At 34.4% G+C, this 14,515-nt stretch overlaps 1 protein-coding gene across 1 annotated transcript; it reads left to right on the forward strand.

The window, feature by feature from the left end:
• The first annotated feature begins 13,573 nt into the window (after positions 1-13,573).
• LOC130975735 (uncharacterized) lies at positions 13,574-14,515 on the forward strand. The gene has a single exon (XM_057900476.1). The coding sequence runs from the start codon at positions 13,574-13,576 to the stop codon at positions 14,513-14,515; it is 942 nt and encodes a 313-aa protein (XP_057756459.1).

The following is a 14,515-nucleotide window of genomic DNA, read 5'->3' on the forward strand; positions in this document are numbered from 1 at the left end:
TGGTGAAGAAGATGAAGATGATGATGGTGAATGGTTGGCTTAGATGTGGCTTGGGGAGGTGGAAGTGCCACGTAGGTTCGGAAACCCACGAACCAAACTCAGATCCAAGTTAGGGCACTTTTCTCACATGGACAACATCTATCATGGGTACAAGATTAGTTTCGAACTTTCATAAGTACAAATGTCAGCATTTTCATCTCTTATGAGTACAAATGGTTATTTATTCTCAAAAAATTTTAATTGTCTTCAAAATAAAAATCAAGTTTGATAGTAGAGAATACGATTATAGATCAATCTTCTCTTCTGGTCAAATTGAGAAACATAATAATGAGGAAATAGTGTTTATCTTTACAGTAGACATAATTACATAAAAGGGTGTAGTATATTTTTGCCATTTATTTATTGAGGTATTTTTTTAAATAGATATAATGACATATTTTAGACACGAAACATTTCTTTTTTTATACTTTTTATTCTAATTTATTTTTATATTTTAAATTTTGCCTGAAACAAAACATATATAGATTAATTCGTACAATTTTTAATTAAATAATTAATTACTTAAATAATCAAATCTAGTATAATAGAATAATCAAAATTTTGATAATAAAATAATTAAATTTATTTATAGTAGTATAATAGAAAAATTATATGACAAATATGTGTTTTTGTACACATTAATTGGTAGTGAATTTTTTCTCTAATCGTATATAATTATATATATGGAAAATTTTGTAAGTGTGCCATTATTTTATTGTGATATTGGTATATCAAGTACGGTCCGATCGAAATTAAATTTTTTATCGTGTTGTGTGCGGTGAATTACCATAAACATTCTTTGAGTTTTGAGCAGGACAGAGTTAAAAAGCTGTTGAAGTCGAATCTATAGTGCAGTAGGATATAAACGGCTCCGTTCAAATGTCATGGGCTAAGAGGGTGGGCCTAGCGAGGCTGTGAATAATACAACCCAATTATGGAGTTAAACCCCAAAATGGTCCCTGAGATTGGCGTTTTGCACTGAAATCGTCCCTGAGATTCCAATTGCACCAATTACGTCCTTGAGATTGAAAAAAATGCACCATAGTAGTCCCCGACCCATTTTCCATTAACGACGTGATGACATGGCATGATGACGTGGACTGTAAGTGACACGTGTCACTTCATGATTTGGCCACGTGTAATGGTAGGATGATGTGGTGACCAGTGACACGTGGCACAACTATCCACGTCAGCATGCCACGTGTCACAATATTATTTGGCCACGTGTCCAGTAGTGCCACGTGTCGCAACAGTATTCGTCCACGTGTCATCCATTATGCCATCGTTGTAAATGCACCAAATTAGTCCCTCACTTTGCATTAAGTAACTCATTTTAGTCCCTGAAATTGAATGTCGTGCACCAAACTAGTCCCTTCACCAATTTTTTCTCATTTTTTTTCTATAAATTCAAAATTCTCAATATTTTTGAATGCATTAATTTCAATTTTATTTTTTCACACGTTCTTTAAATAAAAGTGTTTTTATAAAATGTTTTTTCTCTTGCGAATACCCTAATTGCCGACTTGGAGTTAACGTGAAGGCTTTTCAAGCATCTTCACTACCATCTCCAACCTCTTTCAGTACTTTTATAAAATATTTTTTTTCTTGCGAATACCTCTAATAGCCGCCGTCTTGGAGTTGACGTAAAGGCATTTCAAGCTTCCCTCATTATCATCTCTGACCACTTTCGTCTAGACTGCAGAGATCAAAAGTGGTAGTGAGGGTGGTTGAAGTGCCTTCAATCTAGCTCATTTATACATAACGAAAATGTGTATTTCATAAGAAAAAAATATTTATTTTAATTATTAATTTCTTGTTAAAAACACATGTTTTTTTATGAAAAAAATGTGTCTAATCAATCATATAATTATTTTTTTTATAATAACATACTTATATATTACAAAATTTACCAATATTAAATTATTAAAAAAATTATATAATTAAAACTAAAATCTTAAATTTTTTTTATAAAAGCACTTGTATTTAAACGATATATGAAAAAATAGAATTGAAATTAGTGTATCCAAGATATTAAAATTTTAAATTTAAAAAAAATGAGAAAAAATTGGTGAAGGGACTAGTTTGGTGCACGACATTCAATTTCAGGGACTAAAATGAGTCACTTAATGCAAAGTGAGGGAGTAATTTGGTGCATATACAACGATGGTATAATGGATGACACGTGGACGAATACTGTTGCGACACGTGGCATTACTGGACACGTGGCCAAATAACATTGTGACACGTGGCACAACTATCCACATCAGCATGCCACGTGTCACTGGTCACCACATCATCTTACCATTACACGTGGCCAAATCATGAAGTGACACATGTCACTTACAGTCCACGTCATCATGCCATGTCATCACGTCGTTAATGGAAAATAGGTCAGGGACTATTATGGTGCATTTTTTTCAATCTCAAGGACGTAATTGGTGCAATTGGAATTTCAAGGACGATTTCAGTGCAAAACGCCAATCTCAGGGACCATTTTGGGGTTTAACTCCCCAATTATGTAATGAAACTCTATTTATCGGCATAACTTTAATTTGTGTTATATTTTTTTAACATTAATAATGGTTCATATTTTAGCCAATATTATAACTTCGGCTCAAGTAAGTCAAAAAAATTTTAAAGATGGCCTTTTACCATTTACTTGACCTTCCCAAAAGAAGTCGGATTCGACAATAACTGATAGATAATATTTATTTAAATAAGTAACTGCGTCCTCAAATCTTTCACCCACTTCTATAAGAAATATCCCAAGGACACTAAGATAAATAAACGGTTATCCGCCATTAGAAGTGAAACTGCACCAAAGATGGTTATTGTATCACCACTATAAATATATTGATACACTCAGATAAACTAAGTTCCAGTACATTCTAAACTTGCTTATTCTTTTACTAACTTAGGCATTGGAATGTCTTTGCAGATACTCCATTCATTCTCTCACATACACAACTCGAACGACAGTTCCTAGACGTGAAGTACGTCGGAGGCTGTAACACCAAATTGACCAACACTTACAATTACGACAAATTCTCATCAATTAGACACACAAAATACGTGTAAATTATATGCAATTACTCAATAAATTTTTTGGTATTTTTAAATTAAAAACTTGTAATTTTAAAAACGAAACCCCTACCTCCCTACCTTTATATGAAATCAAAATCAACGAAAGCTCCAGAAAATTTTTTTGATCGAGCTGCTAAAGAGAAAAACGTTAGAAATCATATGTATATCCTAGAATTTCAGTTGGCCTAACTCAATGGAAAGAGGAGTTACATCACTGTCAACTTCTACCGGATAAAAATAACGCCAACATGTAGAAAAGAAAAATACGAACACTTTTACTCGATTAAATTTTTTATTGGAATTACGAATCTCAATAAATTGAAGCTGGAAACTCATGGTTTCCATGAAAGCTCACATTCTCTCTCTCGGCCTTTCTTTCTTCTTTTTTGCCAAGTTCAATTCGGTGGTGAGAGTAAAGAAATGAAAGTGATAAGGTTGATAGGAATGAATGGATAATTTGTGGTGGCTAATGCTTTATTAGGTGTCATTGATTAATAATTAAGAGTGGCATGTGTAATTGTTTCGCAAAAAATTATTATCACTTAGTGTTAGACAAAATATTATTTTTATAAGAAAATTATAAAAATAAATAATTAGTTATTTGGTAATATTCCTATATATTAGAAGTGCGGGAACAGTTACAAGAAATTCAAATTTCCTGCAAGTGGTGTACAAAGAGTAATTGTCCGTTGAGATTAGGCTAGTCTATAAATAGAGCTTTAGAAACATGTTGTAATCAGTTCATTTCTTCTTGGAAGACACTTAGAAATCCAAAACGCTCTCAGTCCCTTGGCATCACAGAGTAAAATTGGGAATCTTAAGTAATTCCTCTGAACTCAAACACTTGTACTTTGCTTTTTCTCAGTTTTTATTAATAAAATTTCTCTACTCTTATGTTTTCTTCTCTTTTACGTTCATGTTTCTTCTTTCATCTTCTTTTTAATTTCCTATTTGTTTCAATTTCTGTAATTTACTTTGCCACCGGCACCTTGCATTTACATGTTTATTTGTTACTTTTATTCCTTTTAAATTTATTTGACGTTACAATTGCGACATTGAGATACCCATAAAAGGAGTCGTTTCCGCTCCTTAAATTAAGATTGTGAAACAAAACTCGAAAAATATTGATTTATTTGTTGTTAACAATGGAACAAAAATTTGAGTAAAACAAATTGGCACGCCTGGTGGGACCTTGTCAATAGATTGTAGTTGTCAAAAAGAAAACCAGAAATTTTTGAGTTTGCATGTGGTTGCAGCGATAAGTTCGTGCGTCCAGAGCCAAGAAAATCAGCGTCAGTTGACATGTCAAATACTTATGCAGCATCTTCTTCTACTTCTAGTGATGAGATTAGAGAAAATGAATTTGATAATTCTCATGTGATTTCAAATGCAGAGCCTACCTTGATGTCAGTGAGGCATGATGGCGTTGGCCATGCCCATACAGGGTTAAATGCAACTCATATAAATACTGTGGGGTGGCCACCATATGGCTTGCCACCAGGGTATGTCCCCCCATGGTGACACAAGGATTGCCTGTGCCTCTCTACTCAACTTTTCAAAATACTCTTTATCAAAATCCATATGGCATGTCAAATGTACCTGTTTCTGGGGTGTCAGGTTCACACGTATCACAACAAAATTTTTCACATGCTATTAATACAGGAAATAACAGTGCATCTAATTCTACTACGTCCACTGTCACTAGGGTAGAAAATTTTAGACCTGTATTTCCTGACATGTCGAGAGCAATGCCTGTTAATCAACCTAGTCAAACTGTGGGATCTTTAGCAAATATTAGGCAACAGATGGATGAAAGCCACCATTATCTAGTAAACATATTAACTCATCAAATGGTGACAGTTTTAAATCCTCTTTTAGAAAACACAAATACTAGAATTGAACAATTAAATAGGCAAGTCAATATGATTGCTACTGTGATAAATTTAGAAGAAAATGATAACCAGGGTTTAAGGTTTGATAATGTCAATCAAAACGGTGGAGTAATTCCTAATTATGATGTCCATATGCCTAGACATGGTCAAAATGCTAATGATATGTTAGAAAGACTTAGGCAAAACAACTTAGGGGGCATTATAATCTAGCAAGAAATGTTGAACAAGTTTTAAACCGTTTGGGATTTAATGTTGGTTGCTTAAATAGGCCATATTTTGTGTCTGCTTTTCCTGAATGTGTCCAACAAGCAGAGCTCCCAATGGGTTGAAAAATTCCAAAATCTCTTACAAATTTTTTTGGAGAAAAAAATGAGTCTACAGTAGAGCATATTGCTCGATATACTGTTGAAATTGGAAAAGCAGCTTCTAATGAATATATCAAGATGAGATACTTTCCTTCTTCTTTAACAAAAAATGCATTTACATGGTTCTCCAACTTGAGACCAAATTCTATTCATTCTTGGGTGCAGTTAGAAAGAAATTTTTATGATCAATTTTTCCGAGGTGAATTGAAAGTTAATCTTACAGATTTATTCTCTGTCAAACGTGCAGAAGGAGAATTCATTGACACTTATTTGGCACAGTTTAGAAACATGAGGAATAAATGTTTTACTCCAATTCCAGAATCTGAAGTTGTCAAAATGGCTACTAATGGGTTAGAATTTGGAGTTAGGAAGAAACTTGTCAATCAACATACTTTAGATCTTTTCCAGTTAGCTGAAAAAGTAAGACAAATAGAATAAATTAAAAAATAAAAAGAAAATTTTAAAAAAGGTTCTAAAAAAGTTGCATATGTTGATTGTTTTTCCGATAGTAGTGATTCAGATGAGAAAGAGGCTTATATTGCTGAATTGCGTGGGGGTCCTCCTTATGTATGCAAATCTTTGAAACCTGTTAAAGAAAAAGAAAAAGTTTCTTCTTATTCTAAAGTTGAAAATAAGACTTATTCTTTTGATATTTCTAAGGCAGATCAAATATTTGAGGTTTTATTGAAAGATAAGCAGCTTATTTTACCTGAAGGAAAAAAATGCCTATAGCTGATGAAATAAAGAATAAGAAATTTTGTAAGTTTTATCAGGTATTTTCGCATACCACTAACAATTGCGTCCGTTTCAGGGATTTGATACAAAAGGCAATTGAGGAGGGAAGATTGAAGTTTGAGGATAAAACTACTATAAAGGTGGACACTGAACCATTTGCTGCTGACTCAAATTATGTCGAGCCATTCAATTTGTCAGTCAACATGGTAGAAGTTGATGCCACAATGGTTAGTGCTCAAGATTAAAATAAAGACCTGAGAGTCTTTGAGCAAGATAAGAAGCCAGTTTATCCTCGTCCTGGTGAGGATCTGTTAGATTTTTTGTTGAGAATTAAAGAATCTGACAGCACCATCGCCATGTGCCCAAAGTGCAATGCTGTTTTTGACAAGGAAGCTGCAAAAGAGTTTGAAAAGTACAAAGTTGAAGAGAAAGAAAAGGCTGAGTTGAGAAAGAAGATTGCTGAAAAAGAAAATGAAACTAACGAGCTAAAGCGGAAGATAGCCGAGGGAAAATAAAAGTTGGGCGGTCAAACTCGTTTGAACAAGTGCATCAACAACACTGGAGTACAACCTGTCAACCAGAAGATGAAGACTGTGGTCATGATTGATGGAAGATCTGATGGATTTTCTCAAAAGACAAGAGTTCCTCCTACCAAAATCTCAAACAATAAATGGGTCCAAAATGTGAGAAATGTACAGAATCAACCTGCTGCTTTTGCAAGAGGAAAAAACAAATGGGTGAAGCCTAAACCTTTTAAGCATAGGTACTATGAGTCTCAGTTATGGAACATGAATCATGCACAAGACGGAGGTAGTATATATATTCCAAACAATGTGCCTGTTCACTCAAAGCCAATTTATTCTTGTTATAATCCTAACATGCAGCAGGTTCCTAATTATTCTCCTTGGGCAAATTGTCAAAATATTCCAAAATATTCTCTTTTTACAACTTTTGAGTAGAAAGAGAATATGCCTGAGTATGTTCCTTTGGATCCATACAAGGGACACGTAGTAGATTTTCCTCCTTTGCCAACCATTGCCAAGTCTGTAGAAACAGGCAATTCTTCTAATCACCCTAAGTGCAATAAAAATGTCAAGAAGAATCTTGCTGGGAAGAGGGTGATGGTTGAAAACAAGGAAGAAAAGGATGAAGATTTAATTACTGATAATTTTGATACTGGTTTTGATGACAGCTTAGAAGCAATATTTGGTGTTAAGCAACCTATAGCTATGGTGCCAATACTGCCTGAGGAGTATAGTCAAGTCCAGGAAGTAGAGTCATTAGAAGATGATTGTTATGATGTCTTTCCTGGAAGCGAATGCTTATTGCTAAACGACAATATGTGTGGTAGAGGATTATTTGAGAAGCCTACTGAAAATGATAAGGAACACTTGCGTCCACTGCATATCAAGGCTCGTATTGACGGAAGGATAGTCAATAAGATTTTGGTTGATGGAGGAGTTGCTGTTAATCTCATGCCTGAAAGAATGATGGGAAGGCTTGGAAAGACTGAAAAAGATCTGATTAAAAGTAGCACTGGGGTGACAGATTTTAACAGAAAGACTTTTTTCTGTTAGAGGTGTGGTTCTGCTGTCAATTGAGGTTGGTTCTGTCAATAGGCCAACTTTATTTATTGTGGTTCCTTCAAAGGCTGGTTTTAACTTGCTTTTAGAACGTGATTGGATTCATGGAATGGGTGCTATTTCATCCACTTTACATCAAAAATTGATTTTCTCGAATGAAGATGGAGGAGTGGAAGAAGTTCTTGCTGACAATAGTACCTGTTACTACGATGAGATGCATGTGGAGTTTAGGATGTATAATACTGGAGTCAAGCCGCTGACAGTTGACACTAATGCATTTAATCCTGAAAATATTGAGATGTGCAAAATAGATATGAATGGTTTTATTTTGGTCCCTAAGGCCGGGGCGGATACGGTCTCAGAAGAAACTTAGATGAGCTTGACGAGCCAACTGGCTCAACTGTCAGCCTATATGGTAGACAGAGAAGGGTGCATTGACAGTGTACCTTATGATTGTATATATGATGATGGTCTTTTAGGTTTTGAAAAAATAACACTGACACTGTAAAAAAGGTTGAAGTGCAGGATCCTTTGGAGGAAGTAGATATTGGTAACGGTGATTATTCTAGACCAACATATGGGAGCAAGATGCTGCCTGATGATTTCAAAAAAGAAATGGTGGAGATTTTGAGGGAATATTGCGACTGTTTTGCATGGGATTATGCAGAGATACCAGGCTTGAGTCGTGAATTGGTAGAACATCAATTGCCATTGAAAGCCAATGTTAAACCTGTCAAGCAGCCACCAAGGAGATTTGCTCCTGAAGTCGTGCAGAAGATTAAAGAAGAGATTGAAAGACTTCTTAAGGCTAAGTTTATAAGAATAGCAAGGTATATCAACTAGATTTCTAATATTGTCCATGTCATGAAAAAGAATGGAAAATTAAGGGTTTGCATTGATTTTAGAGATTTAAATTATGCAACACCAAAAGATGAATATCCAATACCTATAGCTGATATGTTGATAGATTCTATTGCTGGTCATGAAATGTTAAGTTTTATAGATGGATATTCAGGTTATAATCAAATATACATAGCTGAAGAAGATGTGTCAAAAACAGCATTTAGGTGTCCAGGTGCTTTAGGAACTTTTGAATGGGTTGTGATGCCATTTGAGTTAAAAAATGCTGGTGCAACTTATTAAAGGGCGATGAATAAATTTTTCCATGACTTTATTGAAAATTTTATGGAAATTTATGTTGATGATATGGTTGTCAAATCAAATGCTAAAAAAGAGCATCTAGAAAATTTAAAGAAAGCATTTGAAAGAATGAGAAAGTATAAATTAAAAATGAATCCCTTAAAATGTGCCTTTGGTGTGAGGCAGGAAATTTTCTTGGTTTCTTGGTGCAGAAAAAAGGGATTGAAATTGACAAAAATAAGGCAAAGGCTATCTTAGAGGCTCCTCCTCCAGCTAACAAAAAGCAACTGCAAGCATTTTTAGGGAAGGTCAATTATCTCAGAAGGTTCATTTTCAATCTGTCAGGAAAAACCAAAGTTTTTGCGCCTCTGATCAAGTTGAAAAAAGAGGAAGAGTTCCAATGAAAAACAGAGCATCAAGAAGCTTTTGACAACATCAAGCATTATTTGACTAATCCTCCTATTATGACACCTCCAAGGCACGGAGCACCTTTAAAATTTTATGTGTCAGCTTCTGAAGTAACAATTGGTGGAATGCTGGCTTAAGAAGATGAGAATGGCAACGAGATAGTGATTTATTATCTAAGTCGTGTGCTAAATGATGTTGAGAGCCGTTATTCTCCAATTGAGAAACTTTGTTTAGCTTTATATTTTTCCTGTTTAAAACTTAAGTACTATCTAATTCCTAGAAATGTTTATGTAATTTCTAAGTTTGATGTTCTTATATATGTTGTCTTCTCCAATATTGCATGGTAGACTAGGAAAATGGATGCTGGCCTTAACGGAATTTTCTTTACATTTTGTTCCTGCAAGAGCGGTTAAGGGTCAGGTTCTAGCCGATTTTTTGGTTGATCACCCTTGAATTGACATTGATGAGAATTTACCGAGTGTCATTGATTTGGTACCTTGGAAATTATATTTTGACGGTTCATGCCATAAGAGTGGTGTTGGTATAGAAATTTTAATTATTTCTCCAAGTGTTGAGCCAAGTAAATTCCTCTTTGAATTGAATTATTCGTGTTCCAACAATGAGGCAGAGTATGAAACATTAATAATAGAACTGGAATTATTATTAGAAAGAGGAGTTAAAAATGTGAAAATTTTTGGAGATTCACAGCTTGTAGTCCGTCAAGTATCACTTGAATATAGGTGTGTTAGTGAAAATTTAAGAAAGTATTTCAATGTGGCTACAGAGTTGTTGAGTAAATTTGATAGTGTCATTGTAAGGCATGTTCCAAGGGAGTTAAATCAAGAAGCAAATGAATTAGCTCAAATTGCTTCAAGATATAAGATCAAGCCCTCAACACTAGAAAAATTGGTAAGAATAAAATGACATATTTATGCCTTTGAGAGAAAGAGAAGTGTTGTCATTAAAAAAACTAGACCCAGAAGATTGGAGAGTACCAATTGTAGAATATTTAAAAAATCAAAGTCTTAGTGTCGATAGAAAACTTAAATATAGGGCTCAAAGTTATGTTCTAATAAGTAATGTCTTGTTTAAGAAATCTGTTGATGGAAACCTCTTAACATGTTTGGAAGAAAAAGAAGCGTACTTGGCTCTTGCTGAAGTGCATGAGAGAATTTGTGGTGCTCATCAATCAGAGGAAAAAATGAAGTGGGTGATAAATAGGAGAAGATTGTATTGGCCAACCATTTAAAGAGATTGTATAAACTATGCTAGGTCCTGTGAAGAATGCAAAAAACTTGGAAGCCTTCAACATATTCCAGCGTCAGAACTGCATGTTATAATTAAGCCATGGCCATTTAGAGGTTGGGCTCTAGATCTTATCAGACAGATTCACCCACCTTCTTCTAAAGGTCATAAGTTCATTTTGGTTGGTGTTGATTATTTCTCTAAATGGGTAGAGGCTATCCCTCTAAGAGAGGTGACTTACAATGAAATAATAGATTTTATTGAGGAGCATATTGTGCATAGGTTTGAAATTTCTCAGTCTATTACCACTGATCAAGGAACCATGTTTATTGGGAAAAAGGTCATAGAATATGCTAAATCTAGGGATATAAAAATGCTTTCTTCTACACCATATTATGCCCAAGCCAATGGACAAGTGGAGGCAGCAAATAAAATTCTGATTGCACTAATTAAAAAACACATTGGAAGGCAGCCAAGAAATTGGCACCAAACTCTCAGTCAAATTTGTTGGGCTTACCAAAATTCTACAAGAGGATCTACTAGAACTACCCCATATAAGTTAGTTTACGGTCATGATGCAGTGTTGCCAATTGATATTAATCTGCAAGGTATAAGGGTGGCTAGACAAGATGAGATACCAGTAGTAGATTATTGGAATTCTTTGCATGATGAGCTTAATGAACTAGATGACGAAAGGTTAAGAGCTTTAGAGCGGGTGATTCGACAAAAAGAGATTATGTCAAAATCATACAACCGCCGTGTTAAAGCAAAGACATTTGCAGTTGGAGATTTAGTGTGGAAAACAATCTTGCCTATAAAAAGTAAAAAACTTATGGTAAGTGGTCTTCAACTTCAGAAGGACCTTATGTAGTTGACAAGGTTTACTCTGAAAATGCCTATAAGATTATTGAAATCGGATCAGGAAGAAGAATTCCTTCAATAAATGGAAAATATTTAAAAGTATATAGGCCAAGCATACATGAGATAAACATTCCACACGTGTAAGGACACAAAAATATCTAGTTGAAGTGTCAAAGAAAAAAGTAAAGAGCTAATTAATATTCTCAATTCAGTTCGTAAAAGCTAACATGTCCTTGTGATTTCTTTGAATTGCAAGTTCTACTGACAGTGTAAAGCATTGAGATTATGAAACAAATATGTGTCCAAAGTATCAAGTTTAAAATCTTGGACAAAAATAATCTCTCATTGACATTTGGATATGTACTTCATAAATACAAGAGCCTAATTGACTTAGAAATTCTGTTGAGTCTATTAACGCTTGGAGTCAAGACTATTGGAATGTTATTGTGGAGATTTTTTTTAAGATTTAGAAATTTTATCAAATTTAATTGACACCTAGAGTTTAACATATGAAAGAAACGATTTCACGAAGTTAAGATTCTGTTACTTCTGAAGTTAGAAAAATTGTGTCAATTAAAATGATGAAAGTGTGTGTCAAAAAAAAAAACTCTTAACTGAAATATTAAAGGTCAAAATAAAGGTCAATTGATATACATTTAATGTGCCGAAATTAGAACAAATATCATGTGACACACTTAAAAATTTCATACAAAAGAATAGACCCCGTTGACAGTTCAATTATTAATGTAAAAATTTTATAGACTTAGAAATTCTGTTAAGTCTATTACTAGTAGGCATTTAATCTGTCAAGTGGATGTGTCTAAAATGTCAATTGACTTTCAATATCAAAAATAAGAAAAATGTCAATAAGCAACTAAGTTATCTCATTTTCAATCATTGCATATCTTCAAGTGAGATATCTTGGGGGCATCTTGTTAGGCAAAAAATTATTATCACTTAGTGTTAGACAAAATATTATTTTTATAAGAAAATTATAAAAATAAATAATTAGTTATTTGGTAATGTTCCTATATATAATATTTATATCTATTTTAAATTGTTAGATCATTTGATAGTTGGTTATTTATTTAAATTTTGAAATTAAGCAAGAAGTGCGGGAACAGTTACAAGAAATTCAAATTTCCTACAAGTGGTGTATAAAGAATAACTGCCCGTTGAGATTAGACTAGTCTATAAATAGAGATTTAGGAACATGTTGTAATCAGTTCAGTTCTTTTTGGAAAACACTTAGAAATCCAAAACGCTCTCATCCCCTTGGCATCACAAAGTAAAATTGGGAATCTTAAGTAATTCCTCTGAACTCAAACACTTGTATTTTACTTTTTCTCAGTTTTTATTAATAAAATTTCTCTACTCTTATGTTTTCTTCTCTTTTACGTTCATGTTTCTTCTTTCATCTTCTTTTTAATTTCCTGTTTGTTTCAATTTTTACAATTTACTTTGCCACCGGCACCTTGCATTTACATGTTTATTTGTTACTTTTATTCTTTTTAAATTTATTTGACGTTACAGTTGTGACATTGAGATACTCATAAAAGGAGTCGTTTTCGCTCCTTAATTAAAATTGTAAAACAAAACTCGAAAATTGATGATTTATTTGTTGTTAACAATGAAACAAAAATTTGAATAAAATAATAATGATTATATATATATATGCACAAGAGCACATAAATCACGTTTCTAATTCTTTCATTTGGTTATATATATAAAGAGAGCATGTGTCATGTTATAACCAAGTAATAATATAATATTGTAATAATATAATACAAACCACGTTTGGCTCCATGTTTTCTTAATGGCTTCGGCCAAATAAACATAACTAAATAATAATAAGGGCAAATGACCAAATTAAAATAAACAACAGAAACGTTTATCAGATTACAACAATAGAAAAATTGATACTTGGATGTCTTATTTCATTATCTATATAAATTGTGTGAGCCAATCACGGTTCTTAGCTACACATAAATCGTGGCTGACAGACAGGTTTTACTTGGAAGAAAAGCTTAACGTAAATCGTGGTAGGTAGCCACGGTTTACACTTTATGAATGAAAGATAGAAACCGCTGGAAGTAGCCACAATTTATGAAAAAAAATATGCATGAAACGTGGCTGGCAGCAACGGTTTATGAAGGACCTCCAATGGTCATAAACCCTTGTAACCTAGCACGGTTTATGTAGATGGAAAATCTATATAAAGATGAGTGAGATTCAAGTTGGTGAAGAGATCATTATCACAATGTCAAGTGAGGAAGAGAGTGTTCTTGTCTTAGTGCATTGCTCTGGGAAAATAAAAAAAAAAAGCAAAAAATATGGTGTGAAGTTCACTAACAGAGAACCGTTGAGTGTATTTGTTAGTTCATCAAGCACTTTGTCGGATGTGAAGAATAGCATCTTGCAGAAGCTTGGGGTATTTGGGAGTAAGTTGGTGAAGAAGATTTTCTACAAGATTCCCATCGCTGTAGTCTCGAGCGGTGTTCAGTATGATACATTCGTGTTAGCGGCTGACGAAGATATTAGGGTTCTGTTTCATTGCGTAAGGAGTTTTCCGGAGGTCAGAATACACGAGCTGTATGTGAAGTTGGAGGTTGCTGTCGATAGTTCTGGGGCATTGGCTCCTGTTCATAGCTCGACTGCCGTAGGCTGTGCGTATTATTCGGTACCTGCGATCTGGCCATCTGTTTCGCAGGTTGCATCACCTTCCTTCGTGGCTAATTTGGTACGAATGGAGGCAGTTCGTTCTGTACCTTTCCCTAATCAAGGGGTCCGACAGCAGGCATTTGAGGGGGAGTCAGGTCGTGCCATAGTTGATGAAGTTCAAGGCTTTGGGGATCCTGATCGAGTAGAGAATGCAATGCGGGACGATGACTCTGACCAGGAGCCTGTAAATATCTTTGGAGACAGCGATGATGACACCGGTGCTAATCCACATGCACAACAAGCGCTTTCAAGTTCTGGCACACAGCAGTACCCTCCACACTTCTCCACTCTAAACTTGGAGGCTCTGGGTGAACACCCGGCAGGAGTTGCTACAGTTGGGGGTTCATCTATAGAATTTCAGATTGGGCAATCCTTCCAGAGTAAAGATGAAGCTGTTCTGAGTGTGAAGGACTATAGCATCCGTCGAGGTGTTGAGTACTGA

The sequence above is a fragment of the Arachis stenosperma genome, chromosome 4 (genome assembly GCF_014773155.1).
Source record: "Arachis stenosperma cultivar V10309 chromosome 4, arast.V10309.gnm1.PFL2, whole genome shotgun sequence".
NCBI classification, from domain to species: Eukaryota; Viridiplantae; Streptophyta; class Magnoliopsida; order Fabales; family Fabaceae; genus Arachis; species Arachis stenosperma.